This window comes from Phoenix dactylifera, chromosome 13, assembly GCF_009389715.1.
Source record: "Phoenix dactylifera cultivar Barhee BC4 chromosome 13, palm_55x_up_171113_PBpolish2nd_filt_p, whole genome shotgun sequence".
NCBI lineage: Eukaryota > Viridiplantae > Streptophyta > Magnoliopsida > Arecales > Arecaceae > Phoenix > Phoenix dactylifera.
This window is the reverse complement of record NC_052404.1, coordinates 9,506,733-9,532,711: the sequence shown is the minus strand read 5'-3', so window position 1 is coordinate 9,532,711 and position 25,979 is coordinate 9,506,733. Positions and strand designations below refer to the sequence as shown.

Genomic DNA, 25,979 nt, shown 5'->3' with positions numbered 1-25,979 from the left:
ATCAGATACTGAAACTTTACGATAGCAAGCATCTCATGATTAAAAATATATTTACCAATAAAACAAATTTGTAAAATAATTAGAAATGATATTTTTATTTTTTAAGCAGTTCATAAACAAATATTTAAGTTCTGGCTCGTGTCAAGTCTTATTTGAGTTTAAGCTCAGGCCGAGCTTTTATCATGCTAGATATATTCGAATTAGACGTGGACTCTATACTTAAGCTCAAATTTAATCCAAATTTTTTTTGAACTGAGCCAATAGCTCGATCGGATCAGGCCCAATTCCAACCCTATTGCCCACCATAATGCAATCCTGTCTGTATGGCTCACGTGTCTCCCATATGCTCTTCCATTAAAAAAAACTAATACGAAATTTTAACGATTTAATAAATTGAGATGCTGTGAGCCAAGCTTTTTGCTTTTTGCCTTCGCTTGAGTTACATGCACCTGGACCAATAACACCAAGCTTCTTTTTTTGATGAGACTTACAGGTTGCAGCCGGACAGGCTACGTGCTTCAAAAGCATGGCACCGACAGGAAAGCAGGGGATTACGTGTGCAACTTGCATGGTCCCCAAGAAGATATAAATTACTCTAGACCAGGAAGGACATCTGTTCATGTCGCTCTCTATCATGTTGCTTGCTTGATAAGTATGCGTGATCTGCACAAAGAGACAGGAAGAGGATGGAGGATAGTTTGATCGATAGCGAGGGATTGATTTCCCTTTCAATGCTGAAGACAGAGGGTCAAGCTCTCGGAGAGCAAGAAAAGGATGATGAAGAGAAGCAAGATAATGAAGCAGAAGAAGCCGGAGAGGCTGAAGACGATGGCAAGAAAGAAGGAGATGACTCCAATGGTGGCGGGCTAGCCGATGATCAAGCTTCGGGCTCGATGGTTTCCATTCCAGGCGTCTCTCCAAGAGAAACTGAGGTGGATCATAAGAGAGAGGACGGGGCCTTGGGTGGCCTTGGCTCGCTGTGGGCTCTCGGATCAAGCTTCGTCACCAACTTACCTGTCTCGAAGCAAGGTTTCTCTTTCAATCTCGCCTTCCATAGTCTTATGATAGCATATTATGATCATTTAGTCAATTTCCCAATCCTTATTATAGTCTTTAAAAACTGTCATGCCTGCTTTTTGTTTAGCGAAGTATTTTCTCAGAGGCTTGTCCCTTGAAGCTCTATTCCTTTCCTCCCTTCATGTTTCATCCGTCCTTAATTAGTTTCGTCTACTTTATTTGATTTATAAGATTTTCAGTAATATGGAGTCTCTCTTGTGTGACCAGATGAGCCACCATCCCTTTCAGCTGATGAGGCTTCCCTGCTCATTTCCATCATAGAGGACTAAGAGGACTCGCTCTCCCGATATCTCTCGTCATATCGAGTGATTCGTTTGTTTTCTTGGTTTTCATGGTCATGATTTTGGGTCTTGCAACATAGAACATTTCATCAAACAATTCTATTAAATTGAGCACAGCTGTATGTGGGATAGTATCGACTATATTAGAAATATCAATAAATTGAAATCTTGCAATTGCTTAGAATATATATATATTTTTTTTTTAGCTTTTTGGCCTATTTCTTAGCTTGGCTTGTCATTATTATGAACATATTTACTTTTCCATATGTAAAAGAGTTGGAAAGATTTAATTATACGCCAGGATAAAAATTTGCAACATGAGAATTTCATACCTCCCATTTCTAGTTGGATCTTACCAACAGACAATGCCGGCCTAACCAGAGCAGTCATCTAAGACCCTGGCCCAAAAAAGGCTCACTATAGAAAAAGCCTTAAAAATAAAATGGAAAGAAAAAAAAAGCCTTCTGTGAATTTGCCTTAGGCTGGCTCACTGAAGAAAAGGCCTCAAAGGGTAAACGACCTTAGGCCTTTAAATATATTAGGCCGCTCCTGCCAACAAATACAACTAGGATCTACTACATGAGTTCAAATTAAAACCTTTGGAAGATTCAGCCTACCACTAAAATGGAAGTAATCCGTCCGCTTCATCTGATCATGTAACATCCCACATGAAATCCATCGATCGGATCATCTGAATCAGTCTCCTGAGTTATATATAGCCAGAAATAACTTTATTATAAAGTTCGGAAAACATGCATCGCTTTGACGTCATCAAGTAGGGTTGTCGGTGGGTTGGGCCGACCCAAACGGCCCCAAGACCCAACCACGCTCTAGCTCAGGTTTTTGGGCCTGGACGGGCTGATAATTTAACGAACGAAGGGCCCCGTACTAAACTTGGTCTAGCACTTTAGATGAAAAGCATGCCGAGAGTCGGGTTGGGCTCGAGCCTAACACCCCCGGGCCCAGACTTGACACCCAAGCGCTCCCGTCGGCACCAGAGAAAAGGACCAGTGATGGATAGCATCTTTATCAGATGGATAAAACCATCTTTTGAGGGTACAATGGCTTGTGGGTGCATCCCATGCCACGAGTAAGATCACCTTGAACAGCCTGATCCAACCCATTCATCTCATGCCCTGGTATTTTTGAGGTTTGTTTGGCTATTTTTGTACGATTAGACCAAAATTTTTATAAAACTTGAGAACTGCACCGTTGGACATACCTCCATATCAACCAAACTCCATCTAACTCAAATTTTATGTTTTTTTTCTACAAATGTTAAATTCTGAGCTAGATTTAGATAGAATTTTAAAAAATATAAGTTAGATGGTCCCACAAGTTGGATTCTTAGAAAAAAATAAATAGCTCAATTATCTTGGAATAAGCCTTCAGTTCTATACAACCTTTTGACGGTCCACTGCAAATATACTCATGGAATTTCTGCGGGCTTATAAAAGGGGTTAATTTTTTTCTAGGCTACTCATATTTATTGGAAGAATAATATTGCTGCCCAGATTATCTTCTATGTTGTGTACCGTTTAAATTTTTTTTTTCTTGAAACAGTCTCAAATCTGTGTCTATATATATATATATATATATTGACCTTCCTGGATATACTTATTGGGTAGTGTTTGCCGCTTACCAAAAAAAAAAAACTAATGTAAGAAACATTGCAATTATCGACAAACCACTTATTCATTTGAACATTAAATTACCGTTCAATCTTGCATCCAAATATGTTCTTTTACCTCAAATTGAAACTATTCAACTCATTTATTAACTACAATGTCGGTAGGAGTAATATAAAGAAGAAGATTTAGAGAGGCCAACGAGGTTGCAGATTGGGTGGCCTTGTATGTGGCTGACCATTCGAGGGAGCTCTTTGGGTTGGTGAGAGGGAGCTGTTTAAAGCACTTCAAGACTTGTTATTTTTTAACTTTTTTTATATGTTCGTACTAGAAGTGTATGAGTCATCCATTGTAGTCAAAAAAAAAAAAAGAATATTGATGCACAGGAAGGCTCAAAATACTTGTGCAAAGAGCTTGCACCATCCTATAATTTTCACTTCTTTTCTTGTCCAATTAAATTTTAATTGAGTTGAGATAATTTCTCTTATGGAAAGATGTCTCAATTCAAATATTCATTATTTTGTGACTTCAATTTAAAAATTCAAGAAAAGCTTGCAGTTTTGTATGATTTTATTTTATATTAATTTATTTTCTTGACGCACGGTGCATGCGCTCTTTCCTTCTATTATGCTAATGGATCAATCTGAAACTATTTCATAGATCACAGCCGTCGATTTTGTGGGGGTAATCCTGCGGACTGCACCCGGACAGGGTGTTACATACTTGACGCGCAAGTTGCCAGGCTAGCCATCCTAATCCTTTATCCGGAGCCTCCACTCTTACCGTTTCTCCGTATTTTCCTAGTCCGAGACCAGGAAATCGAAATCATGCCCGCCCACGTGTTAACACCTCTCCATCTCAACCGTCCAGCAAGCGCCTTATTAACCTTCCTTCGAACATTTATAGGGCTCTAATCTGTCGCGGCGCGGATCGTATTGCCCTAAAGCCATCCTTCTCTTCGAAGCAAAGGAGGTAGAACCCTAAAGGCATGTCGGGGGCGTATGGTTCCGGTGGAGCAGACGGCTCTGCTCCTCTGCCTAGCGGCGGCGGCGGCGGCGGCGGTTACGGCAGGGGAGGTGGAGGCGGATACGGAGTAAACCCCCCAATTCGAGGTTTTTGGCTTCCTCCCTTCTTTCCCTCCCTTTTCTCTCATGCTTTTGTTGTTAGGGTTAGGTTTCGGTTTGAGTTTGCGTTCTATGCGATCGTTGTATACAGGCGGCGGCGGCGGCGGCGGCCGCGGCGGGTATCAAGGCGGCGATCGTCGCGGCGGCGGCGGCGGCGGCGGCCGAGGTGGGGGTCGTGGAGGCGGCAGGGAAGGGGATTGGCTCTGCCCTAATCCTAGGTCTGTTCGTTCCTCTCTTGATTTATCGTCTTTAGGGTTTGTTTTCTTTCTTTGTTTTGACAAGATTGGAGGTTTTTTGCTTGAATCAGTTGTGGAAATGTGAACTTTGCGAGACGAGTTGAATGCAATAGATGTGGTACGCCATGTCCTGGCGGTGGCGGAGGCGGAAGTGGTTCAAATAGAGGAGCTGCTGGTGGTAATTTTAGCAGAGGCGGCGGCGTTGGTTACAGTCGAGGTGGTGGTGATTATAGCTCGGGAGGTCGTGGTGGTTACAATCAACGCGGTGGAGATTACAATTCTGGGGGTGGCAGTGGTGGTTATAATCAAGGTGGGGCTGATTACAATTCTGGCGGCGGCGGCGGTGGTTATAACAGTGGTGGTCGGAGCTTTGATGGGAATCGTGGTGGTAGAAGTGGCGGATATGGCGGAAGAGGAGGTTATAGTAATCTTCTGGGAAGGGAAGATGCTGGTTTTGCTAATCAAGACAAAGGGGATGCTGGTTATGCTCAGGTTTCACCACCTGCCCCAGCCCCCTATGGGGGTCCTGTAGGGAACTACCCTCCTGCTCCCAACTCTTATGGTGGGGTTAATGCTTATGGTGCTGACCCTGTTCCACCACCCAATAGCTATGGCGGGCCTAGTTCCTATCCCCCGAGCTATGGTGCACCACCACCGAATCCTTACACTAGTGATGCCCTCGTGGGTCATGGAGATCCACCTATTAGTTATGATGGTGGATATGCTGGTCGCCCGATCTCGGGCCGTAATGGTCGTGCTGCTGCTCCACCATATAACAGGGCTGGTGGATATGGTGCTGTTCCTGTTGAGCCTTCTGGGAAGATTAAGCAATGTGATGAAAATTGTGGGGACACATGTGACAATTCAAGAATCTACATCTCGAATTTGCCACCCGATGTGACAACTGACGAACTGAGGGATCTTTTTGGTGGTATTGGGCAGGTATACTATCCATCTCCTATGTTCTGATTATCATTGTTTCTTTAGAGGTATACATGGTACAAAATCGACATGAATCGTTTGATTACTTGCTGCTTAATGACTAAATTGTGAGAGCGGTGGGGCTAAGTGATTATTTGTATGTGGATGTTATCATGCTAATTATCTGCCGATCTTTTATTTTTATTCTAACATTCTGGGATATTTAATGATGTAAACAATAAGGTCAGCACACAAATATTATTAGACAATAATGTTTTTTTATCAAATATAATAAATTTTCCCCTTTTGCCCTCCTAATGAACTGGCATCTGGAAAACCTGGAGGCTCTATTTCAAATCTGGCAGTTATCAGAAACTAAGGGATTATTTTCTCAACTAATACTTCTAGAATCCTTATTGTATCTGGTTGATCTGGTATTAACTGGATTACATAACGTAGCATAAATGAGAAATATATGTTCACCGGTCTTTCTCCACATCTCTATATCCTCTTCTTTTTTTTTGTGTGTGTGTGTGTGTTTTTTATTTTCGCGGGGGGGGGGGGGGGGGCACTAGTTGGAAGTTTGAATGACTTTTGTTGCCGTCATTTTCTTTTGATTTTGATTTATGATCACAGAAGTATCTTTAATGGGTGTTCTTGAAGTTTTTCTGATGGAGGAAATAAGAACATTTCAAAGAAGGAGGGATATTTGTATCCGAATGCAAGTACTGTATGGTATTTTGATGTTATGTGAAAATATACTTGAGTTAGATTGAAATTGTCGACTTATTTTTAGAGGTTGGTGGTATTATTTGCTGCTGTTATGAAACGGACTAAAATGGCAGTGTGTACTAACATAGGGATTTGATCATCAAAGTCCCTTTTTTCCCAATTCAGCAGTTGTCTACATGTGTAGGCATACGTACAGTACAAGTATGATACTTGTATGGTGCATAGATACGTATATGTGGCACATTAAAGATTAGTTAGATGGACAAACAGACAGACCCACACATACAGTGGAAACTTTTGTCCCTGTCATTTTCTATTGATCATTATCGTGAAATCTTTTGATTTATGATCACAGAAGTATCTTTAATGGGTGTTTTTGAAGTTTTTCTGATGGAGGAATTAAGAACATTTCAAAGAAGATGGGATATTTGTATCTGAATGCAAGTACTGTATGGTGTTTGATGATATGTGAAAATATACTTGAGTTAGATTGAAATTGTTGACTTAATTTTAGAGGTTGGTGGTATTATTTGCTGCTGTTATAAAAGGGACTAAAATGGCATTGTGTACTGACATAGGGATTTGATCATCAAAGTCCCTTTTTACCCAATTCAGCAATTGTCTGCATGTGTAGGCATACATACAGATGCAAGTATGATACTTGTATGGTGCATAGATATGCATATGTGGCACATTAAAGATTAGTTAGATGGACAAGCAGACACACACACACAGTGGAATCTTTTGTCGCTGTCATTTTCTACTGATCATTATCATGAAATCTTTTGATTTATGATCACAGAAGTATCTTTAATGGGTGTTTTTGAAGTTTTTCTGATGGAGGAGTTAAGAACATTTCAAAGAAGATGGGATAGTTGTATCTGAATGCCTTTTGTTTGAATGACTTTTGTTGCCGTCATTTTCTTTTGATTTTGATTTATGATCACAGAAGTATCTTTAATGGGTGTTTTTGAAGTTTTTCTGATGGAGGAAATAAGAACATTTCAAAGAAGGAGGGATATTTGTATCCGAATGCAAGTACTGTATGGTATTTTGATGATATGTGAAAATATACTTGAGTTAGATTGAAATTGTCGACTTATTTTTAGAGGTTGGTGGTATTATTTGCTGCTGTTATGAAACGGACTAAAATGGCAGTGTGTACTAACATAGGGATTTGATCATCAAAGTCCCTTTTTTCCCAATTCAGCAGTTGTCTACATGTGTAGGCATACGTACAGTACAAGTATGATACTTGTATGGTGCATAGATACGTATATGTGGCACATTAAAGATTAGTTAGATGGACAAACAGACAGACCCACACATACAGTGGAAACTTTTGTCCCTGTCATTTTCTATTGATCATTATCGTGAAATCTTTTGATTTATGATCACAGAAGTATCTTTAATGGGTGTTTTTGAAGTTTTTCTGATGGAGGAATTAAGAACATTTCAAAGAAGATGGGATATTTGTATCTGAATGCAAGTACTGTATGGTGTTTGATGATATGTGAAAATATACTTGAGTTAGATTGAAATTGTTGACTTAATTTTAGAGGTTGGTGGTATTATTTGCTGCTGTTATAAAAGGGACTAAAATGGCATTGTGTACTGACATAGGGATTTGATCATCAAAGTCCCTTTTTACCCAATTCAGCAATTGTCTGCATGTGTAGGCATACATACAGATGCAAGTATGATACTTGTATGGTGCATAGATATGCATATGTGGCACATTAAAGATTAGTTAGATGGACAAGCAGACACACACACACAGTGGAATCTTTTGTCGCTGTCATTTTCTACTGATCATTATCATGAAATCTTTTGATTTATGATCACAGAAGTATCTTTAATGGGTGTTTTTGAAGTTTTTCTGATGGAGGAGTTAAGAACATTTCAAAGAAGATGGGATAGTTGTATCTGAATGCAAGTAATATATGGTATTTGAGGATATGTGAAAATATACTTGAGTTAGATTGAAATTGTTGACTTATTTTTAGAGGTTGGTGGTATTATTTGCCGCTGTTGTAAAAGGGACTAAAATGACATTGTGTACTAACATTGGGATTTGACCATCAAAGTCCCTTTTCTCCGAATTCAGCAATTGTCTACATGTGTAGGGATACGTACAGATACAAGCATGATACTTGTATGGTGCATAGATAGGCATATGTGGCACATTAAAGATGAGTTAGATGGACAAACAGACAGACACACACACACACAGTGGAAACTTTTGTCCGCGTCATTTTCTATTGATCATTATCGTGGCATCTTTTGATTTATGATCACAGAAGTATCTTTAATGGGTGTTTTTGAACTTTTTCTGATGGAGGAATTAAGAACATTTCCAAAGAAGATGGAATATTTGTATCTGAATGGAAGTACTGTATGGTATTTGATGATATGTGAAAATATACTTGAGTTAGATTGAAGTTGTTGACTTATTTTTAGAGGTTGGTGGTATTATTTGCTGCTGTTATAAAAGGGGCTAAAATGTTATTGTGTACTAACATAGGGATTTGACCATCAAAATCCCTTTTTTCCCAATTCAGCAATTGTCTGCATGTATAGGCATACATACAGACACAAGTATGATACTTGTATGGTGCATAGATACGTATACATGGCACATTAAAGATTAGTTAGATGGACAAGCAGACACACACAGACACAGTGGAATCTTTTGTCGCCATCATTTTCTATTGATCATTATCGTGAAATCTTTTGATTTATGATCATAGAAGTATCTTTAATGGGTGTTTTTGAAGTTTTTCTGATGGAGGAATTAAGAACATTTCAAAGAAGCTGGGATATTTGTATCTGAATGCAAGTACTGTATGGTATTTGATGATATGTGAAAATATACTTGAGTTAGATTGAAATTGTTGACTTATTTTTAGAGTTTAGTGGTATTATTTGCTGCTGTTATAAAAGGGACAAAAATGGCATTGTGTACTAACATAGGGATTTGATTTGGCCATCCAAGTTCTTTTTTTCCCAATTCGTCAATTGTCTACATGTGTAGGCATACATACAGATACAGTTATGATACTTGTATGGTGCATATATATGTATATGTTGCACATTAAAAATTAGTTAGATGGACAAACATACACACACACAGTGGAATCTTTTGTCGCCATCATTTTCTATTGATCATTATCTGAAATCTTTTAATTTATGTTCACCGAAGTATCTTTAATGGGTGTTTTTGAAGTTTTTCTGATGGAGGAATTAAGAACATTTCAAAGAGGATGGGGTATTTGTATCTGAGTGCAAGTACCGTATGGTATTTGATGATATGTGAAAATATACTTGAGTTAGATTGAAATTGTTGACTTATTTTTAGAGGTTAGTCTTATTATTTGCTGCTGTTATAAAAGGGACTAAAATGGCATTGTGTACTAACATAGGGATTTGGCCATCAAATTCTCTTTTTTCCCAATTCAGCAATTGTACATGTGTAGGCATACGTACAGACACAAGTATGATACTTGTATGGTGCATAGACACGTATATGTGGGACATTAAATATTAGTTAGATGGATGGACAGACAGACACACACACACAGTGGAATCTTTTGTCCCCGTCATTTTCTATTGATCATTATCGTGAAATCTTTTGATTTATGATCACAGAAGTATCTTTAATGGGTGTTTTTGAAGTTTTTCTGATGGAGGAATTAAGAACATGTCAAAGAAGATGGGATATTTGTATCCGAATGCAAGGACTGTATGGTATTTGATGATATGTGAAAATATACTTGAGTTAGATTGAAATTGTTGACTTATTTTTAGAGGTTGGTGGTATTATTTGCTGCTGTTATAAAAGGGACTAAAATGGCATTGTGTACTAACATAGGGATTTGACCATCAAAGTCCCTTTTTTCCCAATGCAGCAATTTTCTGCATGTGTAGGCATACATACAGACACAAGTATGATACTTGTATGGTGCATAGATACGTATATGTGGCACATTAAAGATTAGTTAGATGGACAAACAGACACACACACACTGAAATCTTTTGTCGCTGTCATTTTCTATTGATCATTATCTGAAATCTTTTGATTTATGATCACAGAAGTATCTTTAATGGGTGTTTTTGAAGTTTTTCTGATGGAGGAGTTAAGAACATTTTAAAGAAGATGGGATAATTGTATCTGAATGCAAGTACTGTATGGTATTTGAGGATATGTGAAATTATACTTGAGTTAGATTGAAATTGTTGACTTATTTTTAGAGGTTGGTGGTATTATTTGCCGCTGTTGTAAAAGGGACTAAAATTGCATTGTGTACTAACATTGGGATTTGACCATCAAAGTCCCTTTTCTCCGAATTCAGCAATTGTCTACATGTGTAGGGATACGTACAGATACAAGTATGATACTTGTATGGTGCATAGATAGGCATATGTGGCACATTAAAGATGAGTTAGATGGACAAACAGACAGATATACACACACACGGTGGGGGGGAGAGGAGGGGGGGGAGGTTTGTGGTCCAGGCAGTTCAAGAATCTACATGTGTCTCAAGTCATTATTGCACCAGTAATAAAATTTATTTCAGATGGCAGTATAATTTTTTTGAATGTACTGATACTTTCTCTTTTTCTAGGTTGGCCGGATTAAACAGAAACGAGGTTACAAGGATCAGTGGCCTTGGAATATAAAAATTTATACTGATGACTCTGGAAATTACAAAGGAGATGCTGTTCTTTCTTATGAAGATCCCTCAGCAGCACATTCTGCTGGGGGATTTTTCAACAGTCAGTTTAAGAAGACAATCGCCTGATATTCAGTGATTCTCCTTATAAAATACTATTTTGATATATACTGCTGATTTTTGTTACAGGCTATGATATGAGGGGCTACAAGATCAATGTTGCAATGGCTGAGAAGTCTGCACCTAAAGCTGCACCTGCATTTGGGTATCTTCTCTCTCCCTATTCAATATGTGCTTTGATGCCAAGTGTTGTTTATCAATAGTGCTTTATTTGTACTCGGCATTCATCTCATATGTATGTATATTATGTATATATACGCATGTGTATATATGTATGTACACCAAGTTCTTTATTAATATGACATAGGTTGAATGATAGGAGCACGTACACAATCATTGTTTCTGCAAGAAGTGAAATGGTTTCCCAGGCTTTTGAAAGCAAGATTTCATAGTGCTCTGGCCGTGTATATCTGTGTAGGTGCATTCACTAGATTTCATGTACGAAAATGATTATCCTACTGTCTGTCTGGAAGATTATTAAGATACTATATAGATTTTAAATCTGTGATGAATCATTTTTTTAGAATTTCAACTCATGTACTGGTTTTCTAAGTTACTGATTCATAGTTTTTATTTTAATTTAAATCTAGTTGTTACAAGGTCTCCTGTTAGTAATTTTGTAAGAGTCCCATTGTAGCTATCCATGATGTGCATACACTTGATTGCATGTTGGGTTTAACTTTGTCTACTAGGTTACCCATTAGCTTGTTTTATACATACAGTTATAAACGATGTGTACTAAAAGTACCGCCATATTTTTGGACTAGAAGGACCGCCATATTTTTGGTTTCAGGGATAAATAATACGGAACAAAGGCCTTTTGTTTTGTGCACCAATCCAAAAAGAAAAAACAAAAATCGAAGAAAGGCTCCTTTTCTATATGAAACCCTTTTTTGAACGATTGTTTGTCAACCGTTTGTATTCTGGATTACCTACGGTACTCTTGCAGACTTCACCATGTTCTTTCTTGCAACTTCCATCTCCTCTTCCGAAATCTTTGGACAAAAATTATGCTGCATCTCCTTATTGGTTCCTCCTGTCTTTGTTGTCTGTTACCATATACATCTCGATCAATTATTCATCACTTCATCTATAATTGACCCAACTTCTACAGATCCTTTAGCATACACTCATTTCTGAGCTTATATTCACCTAGTTTATCCACACATCCACCTCCATAGAGAGGAAGAAAGTTGCTATTGGAATCTGTTCAGAGTTCTGGGATTTTCTATGTTGTAGCAGCTCTCACATTGGCCTGGACTGTGTATGTGTGCTGATGATCATATGTCCTGGGTACATGATTATTAAAGGATGAAGGACCTGTCCGACATTGTTTTGAGTCATCATGGAGGTGCATACAGCTTGAAATAACAAATGGTCTCATTGATTCATGGTCTTGAAGGCTTATGTAAAATCAAAATTTTAGACCTGAGAGAAACTTGGGACAAGATCAAGTAATCACGTCATATGATAATTTGCTAATGAATACCATATGCTGCTCTTGTTTTCTGAATGAAGATTCAAATTATATCTCTCCCCCTTGGATTCTTGAACAATGTTGTTTCAGGAAAAAAAATGCTGCCTAGGCTTTTTAAGGTATATATTTCTGATTTCAGACTTGGGATTACTATTTTTTTTCTCTTACACAACTGCATGGTTGAAAGCTTCTTTAAGACAGCTGATTGCTTGTTTATTAATATTGCTTTGCTTCATCTAATTATGGTATTTTGGAGCAGAGGTGGCAGAGGTGGTGCATATGGTGGTGGCGACAGGCGCAGGGATAATTTCCGGGATGGTGGTGGACTGGGGCCTGATAGGCACCATTATGGTGGTCAGCGATCACGTCCTTACTGAAGAAGGGCAATTATATATACTAGGAATGTGATCTGAGAGAAACACTTTCTATTCGTATTCACCAGACTTGTACTCAAAAGAGGAGTCTAAGGTAGGTTGAGCCTATTCCCTTAGGACTTTTCTCTTTGAAAAAGTTGGATGGGAATTTGTTTCTTGCACCTGAAATTGATTTAAATTGTTGTCAGTGTTTTCTAGAGGCAGGTGGATGTAATCTCCAAATTGCTGGTAGGTTTGATATTTCAGGTGAGTGCCCTTTTTTAAAAAACTTACCACTGGTGGTCTTGCATATCATGAGTCAATTTTTGTTCTTTATCTTTGCATTAACTGATTTGCATGAAACCCATGGTAGATTGGTTAGTTCTTGTGGTGCCTTCATCTGGGTCATTAACCATGCCTGAGTGTTTTTATGCTGGGAACTGGTTTGCCTTCTCCCCTGCTTTCAATCGTGTATGTGTGCATTCAGTTTCTTTTAGTGGGAGCTTATGTTGCTATCTGATGGATGGTTTGGCACTTGAAGCCTTGGGTTCATCTAGGGAGAGGGAGACGGAAGGTGTAGTTGGTGAGGCTGTGGATGCCACGCATCGTCATCATGTTGCTGGTTGTCTGGTGCATGGATATGGCTCGATAGTCTGTCAAAAATCGTCCCTCTACCGTACAATTGAGAGCTTTAGGGATTCTGTCAACCGGAGAAATTATTAGGTGGATGAGATCCATCGTGGACCTAGGGTGGAATCATTCTAGGTTATTTGCTATTACACAAAAAAAAGGAGAAAAGAGAGAGAGGGGGGGGGGGGGGGGGGGGGGGGGGGGGGGGGGGAGGAGTGATTTCATCCCAAGGTCTGTGGTGGATCTGGTCCATCTAGCAATTCCACTGTGGAACCAGTTCCCTGGCAGCTTATCTCATGACACATGCATCGCACGAGTAGAAATCCAGTACTGTAGAAATAGCCTATCTAATAGGCGGCCGAAGTAATTTTACTGTTGTTCTCAAGTGGGAATTAATCAAATATCAAATTCAGGGCCTGTTTGGATAATTCGGCTTAATTTCCTGCTGGTGGATACCTGAATTGGATGGTCCATTTGGGGTTGACTTACATTAACAGAACATCCCGCAGCCTGGGTGGAATTATCCAAACAGGCCCTGGGGCACCCAAAAGTAATGATTCCATTCAAATGGTACTTTGGGGAGCCTTGCTGCTGTGGTGGTTAGGCTTGGAACATGGTCTATTTTGATGTTGAATTCCTCGGTATCCAAGAATCCTTGGGCTACAGGTTTAACGTTGTAGTTGGTCCCCTTAATCTTTTTCCACAGATCCTCAACTGAATCCAAAGCTTCACGTTTCTACGTGCATGATTATTTTCCTCTGGGATGGCGTGTTGAGGGTAAGCGCTTTATGAGATTTTTCTCTTTTCTTGACAAGATCATTATTGATTGCCATCAATTTTCTGTATGGATGATTTTTGTTGGGTCAGTCCATATGTTGGCTTGGCTTGATTCCTCTTTGATCAGCGATGTCGGGTTAAAAGGGATGTAATCAATTTTTTTTTTTTTTTAAGGGCACGGATTCTTTGCGTGCGTGGTTTACATCATAAAATACTGTGCACCGTATGATGGCCGTTATCATGATGTGTCATCTGATAATGGCAATTGGATGTTGCACTGCATTCTGGGATGTAAACTGGACATCACAAAAAATCCTTAGTTTTTTTATTTTTTTCATTTTTTAAGGGTTCGCTATGTCGGTATCCATGTTGTTCCGCTGGTTCAAACATGGCATAAAAAGGGAGATCTGGCCCGCTGGTCTCTACAGGTACTGGGGCTGCCTCGAGTATCCTGCAGTGGGGCTCGGCAATAGCTTCAACTCGAACCTCTGACCTCCACAAGTAAATAAACAAGAGGACAGTAGATGATTTGGGGCAACTGGAAGTTACTGCATAAATTTTTGATGCAGTTACAGTTGAGCAGGACGGTGATTTGTGACATGCAACTGTTTGAGGATTATCAAAGCAAGCACTGTAAATTGATTTGCCCTTTGATCAAATTCTGAACCAAGGTGCAGCAGGTACAAGACGGTTGGCCAACCTCAAGGAAACCTCGCTCAGGGACTCCGGTTTTTCACTCGCAAATGTGATTATATAGGTGTTAGCTTGCTACTTTTTATGGACACATTATCATTATTTTAGTTTTCTGTTGATATATTTGTTTAGTTTTCCACATTGATCCGTGCTGTCAACTAAGATTGGTGAATGTTTTTCCTTCCTAGCCGAGTTAACATTGCATGTACTGGTGCTGTTCGGATTCCAGCTTGTGATTTCTACAGTCATCGCTAGCAATTTCTAGTCTTGTTTGGTGCCCGGAGGAAAAAAACAGAAAACAAAAGAAACGCAAAGCTGCAAAAGAAAATAAAATTAAAAATTTTCATGTGCGGTTAGAAATTAAAAGAAAGTTTCTTTTACTTCTATTTTTAAATAAGAGTAAAAGAAAAAAATTACAGATCTTCTGTTGAAAAGGTGGTCAGGTTGCAGTTAACCTATTTTGAACTACGTTGCTTTCTAGGTTTTTTTTTTTCCTGAGTTGCTACTTATGTGTGCCGATGAGGAGGGATTTAATCTTTTTATAAAATATTTTAGTCCTTCATTTTATCTTTCAATCTGCCCTGAATTTTTTTTACCAATACAGTACATTTGAAAATGGTTCTTAGCTTACCTGGCGTTCGAAAGTTTGTGGTGCAAAAAACTTGGCACTGTAAAATGTCACATTTTTATCAATGATGACAAATTTTTGAGAAAAATGATGGCAATCTAAAAACTATCAAAACGATTGGTATTACAATTTTTATAGAAATAAAAATAAAAATTTATTTTTATTTTTATTTTATTTTATGTTTTAAAAATATGTTTGGTATAGTTAATTAGTTTTGAAAATATAAATATGATGAAAATGGTTAAGGTGGGGATAGTGATGGTAGAGTTGTAGGCACCAACCATATAGCGTTAAGGTGGCAAAAGAGGTTGCGGGGCTCATGGAGTCCATGGTATAGCAGAGGAGGTGAGGGGTGGTGGAGGCAGCTATTGGTCATGATGGTGATTATGGTAGTGCAGATAATAGCGGTGCCAGATGGGGATAGAGAAAATGATAGTTGCAGGATGGTGGCAATAATAGAGACGGTGGTAGTAGAAATGGTGATGGTGTTAGTGGCAACTATTGTGGCAGTGGTGATGATAGGGATCTGGTGGTAAAAAAATATAATATAAGTTTTTTAATTTTAAAATAGTAAAAGTAAAAATAATGTATTTATATTTTTTAAAATGATAGAAATATTTTTCAAAATAAAAATATAAATAATGGCATTATATATATTTATCTTGGTTTTTATGATTCTACAAAACAGGTTCTTAATTTGTTATTTTATTATAATAAAGTTCATGTATTTGGATGTGGATATGTGGATAAGATTTTGACTGGGGGAAGGAAAAATCTCAGTGGAATCCAAGTTGGGGGGATACTATCTTTTTCAATTTATGGCATGATTAGTGCGTGATATGTTTTCTCCCAAAATTGCTTCGTACGGTACGTGCCTGCCATCCGTTTACTTGTGTCTGAGTTTTCACAAGATATCTCATGAAAAGCTTCAGTTTTTAAAAGTTTCCATTTTGATCAAAAATAGGCGGGTTTCTTAGCCTGCCGTGCCCATGGCTGGGCCGAGCAAACGTAGCGTAACTTCGCCAGGCACCTGTGGTGGGCAGCGTGGGCTACGCCGTCATGATGAGTCAACCATGCCAACACCAACCAAGTTGATATAAACTTCTGAGCCCTCGCGGAACGCACGGTAGATCTCTTCCATAAATCCAAAAACATGAACGTTATATGGAAGAAATAATAACACTAAGTTATATTAACTTGGAGAGGGTAAATGTCATGTGGCCTAGTATTTTAGACCAGCGTGCCAATCTCATGTTAAACTATTTATATACTTTTGTTGGTTCTACTGGTGCATGGATTTTCACGGGGAAACTTAAAAACCTGCTTTGGCTGCTGTTTTACAATTAGTCTTTGTTTATCTATAATCCTTTCTACACAATTAAGCTTTGTTTTTTCACACATAATGCAGGGGCTCGACAACAAATAGCCATGGAAAGAATGAACTAGGAACAATGCCCCAAAGGCCATCTAATGGTCTGGCCTCAGTATTGATCTGCCTTGGCTGACTAGGCCTGTCGCTCTAAGACAAAGCTCATTAAATTCATTCACCAGCATGTGCCTGCCATTAGCTCGAGCTCATCATATGATGGCGCCTTACTCATGACAGCATGCTATGCTGATACTTAGGCTCATTTGGTTCGCGGGATGAGGAGGGAAAAAAGTATGGTCAACAAAAAAAAAATAAACAAATTACTTTTTATTTGGTTAAAATTTTTAAAGAAGAGAGACGGAAAAATTGTATTTTCGTAAAAATATGATTCTCACATTTTATGAAAAAGTCTTTCTCATGAAAAACATAAGAGAGTTACTTTTCCGTGAGCCGGAAATTCAAATATTTTTATTTTTTTCCAAAAAGATCCTTCAGCATTAAAAATTAATTAAAAATCTAATTTTTATTAAAAATATAATAGGAATTATGAATAATTTTTTCAGAAAAGTGGATCGTCAACCAAACATAAGAACTCTGAAAATCTGTCATTTTTTTATTGTCAATCAAAAATGCCAAAAATATTTTTTCATGTATCTTTCCTTTCAGGAACATGATTTCTGTGAGAAAAAAATGTTTTCCGCGGACCACATTGCTTCCAATCTCACCAATCATTCAAAAGGAACCTCCTCATTAATTGTTGCATCGGAGCTCGCATGTGTTTTTCTCTCTAAGCAAACGGTAGTTGTCTGTTTCTCTTTCTGTTTCCTTGGAGATTTCTCCTCCCTTGTGTTTAGAGCTCAAATAGAAGCCAGCATTGTGGAGTTTCCAATATTAAATTCTTTTTCAATTGTATGGACCAAGGACATAATAGAGGAGCAAATGAGAGAAGATTGGTTTTGAAGGATGTCATTTGCGGGCATTAAATTCTTGGGTGATCAGCATAGGACTTGGGGGAAAAGAAACCTGTGGTTTCAACTCTGAAGAATTTTTTATCTCACCCTCCTTCCAAGTTGGCTGTTTTTCTTTTATGATCTCGATGCTCTGATTTGATGTCGGATCTCATTAGGAGGTTCCATCTCGTGTTTATGTTTGGAGGGTTATTAATCAAACCCAAGGTGAGCTTAGCTTGCGTGTTGTCTGACCGTCTGTCTGTTTGTTTGTTTCTCGTTTCTATTAAACTTGTACACAGTAGAATAAATGGCGTGTAGGAGGAGGATCCATGGCTGCTATGAATGTCGGATATTATCGCTGAAATCAGACTGGTGGGAACTATGGAAATCAAAATAAGGTCGTTATATATGCTTGCACTGGCTTGTATCATGTGTAGGTGGTCTCATATGCACGTATGCGCAACTGAAGTGGACGATTCGCGGCCCCTTTTCTCTCCCTTTGGCCGCCTGTCTTTCCTGACCGGAGACGAGGAGGCGGCGGCTTTCGCCTTCAAGCCGGCCGCCCCATGGAGATGCTGTCGCGGGAGAGGAGGCATGGAAATCGCAGACCCCGCATCCGAGGCAGCGTGCCATGGCATCGGAAAGCGGGCGCGCGGCCGACCACCTAAGGCCCAGAGCGGTCGATGGGCGCCGCCGTGGAAGAGGAGGGAGGACGAGGAGGAAGCGAACACTCCCTCTCCGGAGCCGACGTCTCCGTGAAGAACCCGAACGCCCTCTCCTTCCGCTTCGCTTTCTTCTTTTTTATTCTCTTGCGCCGATGTTGCAAGAGAATAAAGACTCCATATCTTCGCATAGCTACGGAGGGAAATACAAGGGGGTGAGAGCCGTTCCCACGCCCGTGATGGTCAACTCCTTCACCATCTTTTTCTTATTATTTAGATTAGTTTTGTTTGCAAAAAAAAAAAAAAAAAATCTGAAAAGCTGGTATCTAAATACATGATATCTAAAAAAATATATATATTTGATTGATAATGAAAAAATGTCACGAATAGCTTATATTTGGTTGAATACCTATTGAGAAAGTTGCATAAAATACCTATTCTATCTTTAATAAATTTTTTTTTATCCTATTGTATCTAAAATCTTAAAGATATTTTTGAAAAAAAAAATTTAATTTTTAAAAAGTTAGAATTAGAATTTTCCATATTCTATATGTTACAATTTTAAATATGGGGTATATCTCCATTTTTTTGGTTTACTATACTTGTACTTTTGTCTTTTTGCAGACCAAACAAATAGTACGATCTTATTCTCATCTCTCTTTACCACCTCGGTTTCTGGACCTACAACCAGCAGCAAAGTTTTATATGCTTGCATAGTTTCGTATGGTTCCTGAGGTTCCTTTCTTCATGTTTACTTAAGTTGGGAAGATGCTTATAGATGAAGAAAATGGGAACCAGCAGTGCTCTTGTCGCATATCATTTGCCTCATGAATGCAAATTAAGTCGGGATCACTAGGATGTTGGTGTGCCTAAGTAAAAAGGCTTTACATAAATAATTGTAGATATTGGAACCGTCAGAGTTTATTTCCACCATCTAGTTTGGCTTTGTGAATATTTTTTTCTTTTGGCAAATTTGGTTAATTTTCTATTTGTATCGAATATTCAATTAGAAAATTATTGGCATCTTAAGCTTCATGTCATAACTAGTTGCAAACTTTTACATGCGTAGGATAGCACATTGTCATTCCTACATAGCCTTAAGAGCATAATTTCATGTTACCCATTGGAGAGAATACAAATGATATTTAGAATTTGAACGAATGAAAAGTAATTGGGTTTGATCCTATTAATTTTTTTTTGTTACATCGGCAGCTTACACATATATAATGCGAGCACAACCGAAAAAGTCAGACACTAAAATAGGAAGCAAGGGAGACCGAACAGAATCCTGTTAATTTATCACTTGCTCCAAAACAAGCTGTTATATATTCACCTTTTTGTGGTGAACTATGTTTCCAACAATGAGTTTCTGAAAGTCTTAAATAAAATTATTAATGCACTTGTGAAAATTCTCACGCAAATGCATGAAATGGACACGGTGGGGATGAAAATTCTATAAACCAGCTGGTACTTCATGTACCAGATGCACAGACCACAACTTTAAAAACTCATTAAGCTTCTTTAAAAATCTATTAAGACGTAATCATGGAGTGGACACAGCGTAAACCTGTATAGCTAAAATGTAGGATTAGTTGCTAGCTGCATCTTGACCATGTATAGTATGCAATTAAAAGACTTTATAAAGTCGTCACATGAACACATGCTTGCAGATATAACAAACTGTTAGAAGAAGGTTTTAAACTTAATTTATTGAACTCGATCGCTTACTCAGTTGGAATAAAGATCCTAATGATGAATTTTTTGCTTGTATCAATAAAAATAGCTGTTCCTATCTTCATGACTGCTACGCCAGCTTTTCGTGGTCGGTACTGGAAGTCTTGTTTACGCGAAGGTCGCTTGGAAACCCAAGGACTGGGTTACTCCTATTTCACATTTTTATATATCCACTCACCTTCAGAGCCCTTGTTATAAGGAGCACACCCTTCTCCATCTACCTTCAGCTCCCCTTGTGAAGCAGTCTTAATTACCATACCTAACTCCGTATCTTCCTCCACCTCTCTCTCCTTCTTGTGATAACTCGTAGAAGATGGGTGGGAGTTCCCCATGCGCTTCCTGCAAACTTTTACGGAGGCGCTGCACGAAGGACTGCTTCTTTGCCCCCTTTTTCCCTTCAGATGACCCCCACAGGTTTGCCATCGTTCACAGGGTCTTTGGGGCTAGCAACGTTAGCAAGATGCTCCAGGTCTCTCTCTTTCTCTCTCTTTCTCTCCCCGTTGTATCCATGCGTAAGGTTTGAAAGTGTGAGAAAGTTGATGGTTACATTTGAATTACTTTGTTGCATAATTTCTTCTCTGAAAAAATCATTCTTGCAACCTTCATGTGCTATTGGGCACATCCAAAGAAGCACGGGCATATATCCATATAAATTAACGAGTGCAACTGCACCTTTTACTATATGCCGAAGCTATACGTGCTCCGAAAATAGTTAATCTTTTCTTCGAAGTCCTTCTTCATAATCAAGTAATTAGCTCTAGTTGGTGGTAGTACTCCTCTCACCATGGGATCATGCTTGCATTTTGCTGTTTCTTCGATGTGAATTGCCATTCTTTGTTTACTTGGTTGTCATTGGCTGTAGGAGCTTCCGGTTCATCAAAGAGCAGATGCTGTGAGAAGCTTAGTCTATGAGGCCGACGCAAGGATGAGAGACCCGGTTTACGGCTGTGTGGGAGCTATATCTTACCTTCAGGATAAAGTGTCTCAGCTTCAGATGCAGCTCGCTGCTGCCCAAGCTGAGATCCTTTGCATTCCGATGCAGCAGGAGCCACCGGAGGCGACCGATCAGCAGAGAGAGCCTGATGACAAGCCATATCTGACGCAAAATAATCTCAATGGCATGCCTCAGTTGATGAACTATGGCTCCTCTAGTAATGCAGCTCAGGAACATCTCAAGGGAGAATCCCTTTGGACATAGACTTGTTTCGCTTTTGTTTTCTTACTTGGTTATCCATGGAGAGAGGTAGGGAAAGAGGGCCTTCTATGAAATTATCAGCCTTAATCTGAGGTTTTTTATCTTCTTTTATGACAGGCGATCTACTACTTTGCTTTTCCTTTCTATAACAAATTAAAGCAAAAGAACGCTAGAGAGAGAGAGAGGGAGAGATGGGTTTGGTTGAGGACTAACTATAAGGTGATTTAAGGGGTGGTTGAAGTCAACAATTAATCCAACTTAGAACGAAGATCTGTCGATGTGAGCTTTCAATAGACATTCTGCAAAGTTTTCTTAACCCCGTACTACCTTCAGTAACACAACGGGATTAAGATTTCTTCACTGCAAGTTTGAACTATTTTCTTTATTATTTTGTTTTCCCATCCTGAGAAAGCTATTTTCTTTGCCTTTTAGACGTTAGCTGGATAGCAGCGGTAGGAACAATAATTGGTGGCATTCAACTTGGTTTTAATGAGTTGGCCAAGTTTGAAGAGCTCGGATCCTCTCAGTTAAAGATTGAACCGAGCAACAAAATGCATTTCATTACCATTTGTCGATGATATATACTTTGTGGAGAAAACTGACACACCGTCCCTTCTTCTATGTCCATTCATTTCACCGTCTCGCTACTTTCACTGGTGATCTCTAACCCCCTTTTTCTCTGCTTGAATTGATCAAATTCCTCAAGTATTAAATGGACAAAAAAAATGTTATACTAATAAATTAGCTTGGCAAAATTCTTATCTAAACAAAGGTTAATCCAAATCATTCATGCAAAATTGAGCCATTCATGTTAAATTAAACCAATACAGGCAATTGGACATGGCAAAAACCAAACTCTAGTCTTCTAGAGGCAGAGGTTAGTCCTGAATGCAAGATTGGCTTTCCTTATGAATTATCACCCAACGCTTTCACGGTTGCATTCAGCTCCGCAGCCCCACCCATTACATCACATGCCTCTCATGGGCCAAACTGACCCCCAAGGGAGAAGGTCAGAAGATGCAGTTCCCCCTCCTTCCAAAATCTGGCCTTCCACATACTGACCAATCTCCATCTGATAAGGTGCCACGTAGGATTACCAGGGCAATCGCAAGGAGAAATGCCCATGCATATATGCATGGACGTACCATCCTAGTATGATAAATGGAGGGAGCTAGGAAGAAAAAGGCACAGATAAATATCTCAAAAGAGATGGGGGGACTCAAACCTCCTCTAAGAACCCAGAAGGAAGAGCCTTGCATGGAAGATGCCAGTGTCGCCGACTCATTCGACACGACGATGGAGGGTGAGATTGATATCATGGGTGAATTCAAAAGAGCTTGAGATATTGGAGATGGCGAAGGTGAGTGGGATTTCACGGCTTGGGGACAAACTCGGTGTAAAGTCAGTCAAGATGGAGACGATGAGATAAGCACCCACAGGAGCTTCAACGATGGATTCACTATGAAAGGAGAGAATGTAGGGTTTTGGGAAGCAAAGAGCACCTTCTCCTTGAACTTGAGAGTGTAGGTTTTTTTTTTTATAATTTTGGTGCATTCAAATTATCTTCTACTATATTTTTAGGTAGGAGAAGTGCCAACAATGGAACAAAGGGAGAGACGAAGAGCTCGGGTACTCGAACATAAGGAGAAGCGCCAGAGCCGGTTGTTCCCCAAGAAGATAAAGGTACGAGGTTCGCAAGCTCAACGCACAGAAAAGACCAGGCTAAAGGTACTTTGCTCTCTGTTTATTAAGATTTTAGCTGCTTCTTTGATGATGGTGGGTGGCAGGGGATATTTGTGACGAGAAAGTACAGAGAGAGACATCCCATGACCGAGTGGTCTCGATCGAGGTGCAAAGGAGGGAAGCGGAGATATTTTGTGGTTGAGGTCGACCAGGAGAAAAATATGGCGTCTTTGGTCTAGATTTCAAACTCTTTTCATTTCAAATTTCCTGCTTCCTTTTCATGTCAAGTCGTGGTCTGGGCAGTGACCTTACAAGCAGGTAATTATGACTCTAGACGCTCGATAGCTTGTGATCCAATGAGGCTGCATTCCTCATTGCTGCTGCTTAATTATAAGGATCCGGACTACTTGGTTAAAAGCTTCCTTTTTTTTGTGTAGGTGGTGGAAAGCTTTCTGCAGCTCTGCTGCATTTATTTTTCACTTCCTCTGAAATAATTTAGAATAGGAGAAAACGTGCTAAGTTTTGAAATGAAATTCTAACAATGCCAGGACAACTACCATCCAAAACAGTGACTTCCCATCAGGACACTTGTTGTCCCGTAATATTCATGATATATCAGGGGACTCATGCATATACCTTCTTTTTTCAATACAAGACTAAAGTCTTCAACACATCTAGATGAATCGTCCACATCGAGTTCCACACCTACAGAGCAAGGATCAAATCAATGCACTACTCTTTCAAACTTAAACTAGCGCAATATAAGTGCTACTGTTGCAGTAGAAAGGGAGGCAGATGCATCATTCAAAACTTGTATCCAAAATCTCTGATTGCAAAGAAGAGGGAGCTAGGTCGACCATTCACTATATCAGTGGATATATCAGCTGGCATAGTTAATATGTATGCATCAACAAAAGTTGCATGGTTAATTATTTATCCGTTTATGAATAATCATTATATGGTGGACCAATGTATGGATAGGCGATCCATTTGGTTGAACTCCGTAACCTTCCCAATTCTTAATTAAGGATGATTAGTTGTTAATTGAACTGACTATCAAAATTAGAATGAGAATATTGTAACCGATTAAGTAGGAGATTTGAAGACAAAGTCCTAAATTCATGTTAACCAATCACATGATCTCAAAAGTTTTGAGAAAATATAGACATCATGAGTAGATAATGCATATCAAATTTAATAATTCTTTCATATATATTCTTCACAAAACATCCATGAGATTGAAGCCAAACCATGTCAACTTATTCTATGGTTTAGCTAGCAAGCCAATCAATTTTACTTTTCCAGTTTTCTTTAAGTCCGGTCAATGCAAAAATGATCAAATATTACATAAGTCTTATATCCAATGCAAAAATGATTGATCATTTACGTATATAACAAGCAAAAGCAAAATACTTGGACCAAGAACATGGCGCAATAAGAACCAAAAACTAGGGGGATCCAATGATCAAACCAATGCCTAATGGGGTACCTTTCCAACAATGTCAAAATACATTAATGCCTTTGTATATGAGAGAAAGGTGAACAAAGATAGTTTCATGTCGTTGATTTTTTCAATCTTCTGGCTCACGAGGTGGTTTCCTTTTGGTTTTTCTTTTCTACTCTCTCTTTATCAGAAGAAGAAAAAAAAACTCTGTTACTTATCTCAATTGAATAAATTTTCGAAAGGGTGGCCTCGTATATTGCCGATCACTCGTCACTCCAGAGCGGCCCTATGGGTTGGGAAGAGAGAGTTGCCTAAAATGCTTCGAGACTTGTTATTCTTTAATTTTTTTTTGTTGTATACATACTAGAACTGTATGAATCATTCGTTATAGCAAAAAAAATAAATAAATTTTTGAAGACTAAGTCTCCCATCATCTAAAATAAGAAAGAAAAAAAAAATCTCTATGCTACATTGCCCTCTTCAATTGATGCAATGTTTATTGCAAACGCTATTGAGTTGAGTTTTAGGGCAATAAAAAATAACAAAGCTATTCTTTTAAATAGATGAATTTTTAACTGAATTGACCAATAGACCCATTATTGTTGCTTTTATATATACATGTCTATATAATGTGGGGAATGTTATTTCTCCACATTAGGTTGGCGTCACTTATATTTTAAATTGAGCATGACCAGCCAAAGTATTATGTGATATCAAGAATCTAGATAGGGAGCTCCAAAGTCACAATACGTCGAGAAGTCTAAGAATTAGAAGAAAAAGAACAAGGGAAAAAAAAAACACCCTCCAGCTGAAAATAGGCAAAAGGGTCTTGCATCGCCGGTATCTGCGAACGCTGCTGCCGGCGATACAAACGGGCAAGAGAAGATGCTCGACAAAGTTGATTGATAAAGAAAGAATAGGTCCGACTATCGCATCGAAGAATGCACGACTTTTTAGGTCAAAAGCCGTCGTGGAGCGCTCGCCGCCCTCCACCAGCACGATGCTTTCCATCTCCGTTTTTTATCGCAGCATTCCTTTCCAAAAAAAAAAGTCACGCATATTCACTAAAAAGGAAAATGTTCCTATTGTCATGATAGCAAATGAAATGCCTAGAAGTTTATTAAAGGAGGGACTACTACAAGAAAGATTCTTTAGGATGTGCTTCAGGGAAAGAATCCTAAACTCGAAGGAGATGAGTTTATTATAATTTCGTGTTTTCATGGATATGGTGGTGTCGGGAACGTTCATCGCAGAATGGGATGAGAAATTTGCAAGCTAATGCTTTGGGCTTAGCTGGCTGGCTGTTCATTTATCTCGTACATTAATCCTTTATTTTTTGCCTTTTGTCTTGTTCTCTTCATTGGATTTCACATTTTTTGCATCTGTTTACTTTATGTGTTCCGCTGTGTTAATTCTGACTCCTCGACCTTTTTCACTTAACTAGATCTAGTTAATCATCATAAACCTGGAGGGTGTATTAATCTATCTTCTGTACATTCCAACTGTGGGTTTGCCTGATAATTGATTTGTTTTTTTTATTGCTGTTTGGAGGCCATTTCTTTGGAATATTTCTAAAGCTGACCTTGTAAAAT

The 25,979-nt window shown here is 38.8% G+C and overlaps 2 protein-coding genes across 13 annotated transcripts; both read left to right on the top strand.

Moving 5' to 3' along the window:
- The first annotated feature begins 617 nt into the window (after positions 1-617).
- LOC103720206 (transcription initiation factor TFIID subunit 15b) lies at positions 618-14,950 on the top strand. Of its 12 annotated transcripts, XR_005514560.1 has the most exons (10): positions 618-1,029; positions 3,647-4,098; positions 4,202-4,328; positions 4,418-5,288; positions 10,625-10,775; positions 10,862-10,937; positions 12,529-12,737; positions 12,832-12,889; positions 13,959-14,029; positions 14,458-14,950. XR_005514560.1 is itself a non-coding variant. In XM_039133003.1 (7 exons), the coding sequence occupies exons 2-7, from the start codon at positions 3,975-3,977 to the stop codon at positions 12,644-12,646; spliced, it is 1,467 nt and encodes a 488-aa protein (XP_038988931.1). In that variant the 5' UTR covers positions 618-1,029; positions 3,647-3,974; the 3' UTR covers positions 12,647-12,958. The 12 variants fall into 12 exon arrangements, 1 of the variants encoding a protein (XP_038988931.1); XR_005514563.1 differs by lacking the exon at positions 13,959-14,029 and having other exon boundaries at positions 12,842-12,889; XR_005514562.1 differs by lacking the exon at positions 13,959-14,029 and having other exon boundaries at positions 12,842-12,889; positions 14,376-14,950.
- A 5,332-nt stretch (positions 14,951-20,282) lies between these two features.
- Positions 20,283-21,344, top strand: LOC103720207 (LOB domain-containing protein 12-like). The gene is made up of 2 exons (XM_008809810.2): positions 20,283-20,534; positions 20,928-21,344. The coding sequence occupies exons 1-2, from the start codon at positions 20,379-20,381 to the stop codon at positions 21,261-21,263; spliced, it is 492 nt and encodes a 163-aa protein (XP_008808032.1). The 5' UTR covers positions 20,283-20,378; the 3' UTR covers positions 21,264-21,344.
- Positions 21,345-25,979: the final 4,635 nt, after the last annotated feature.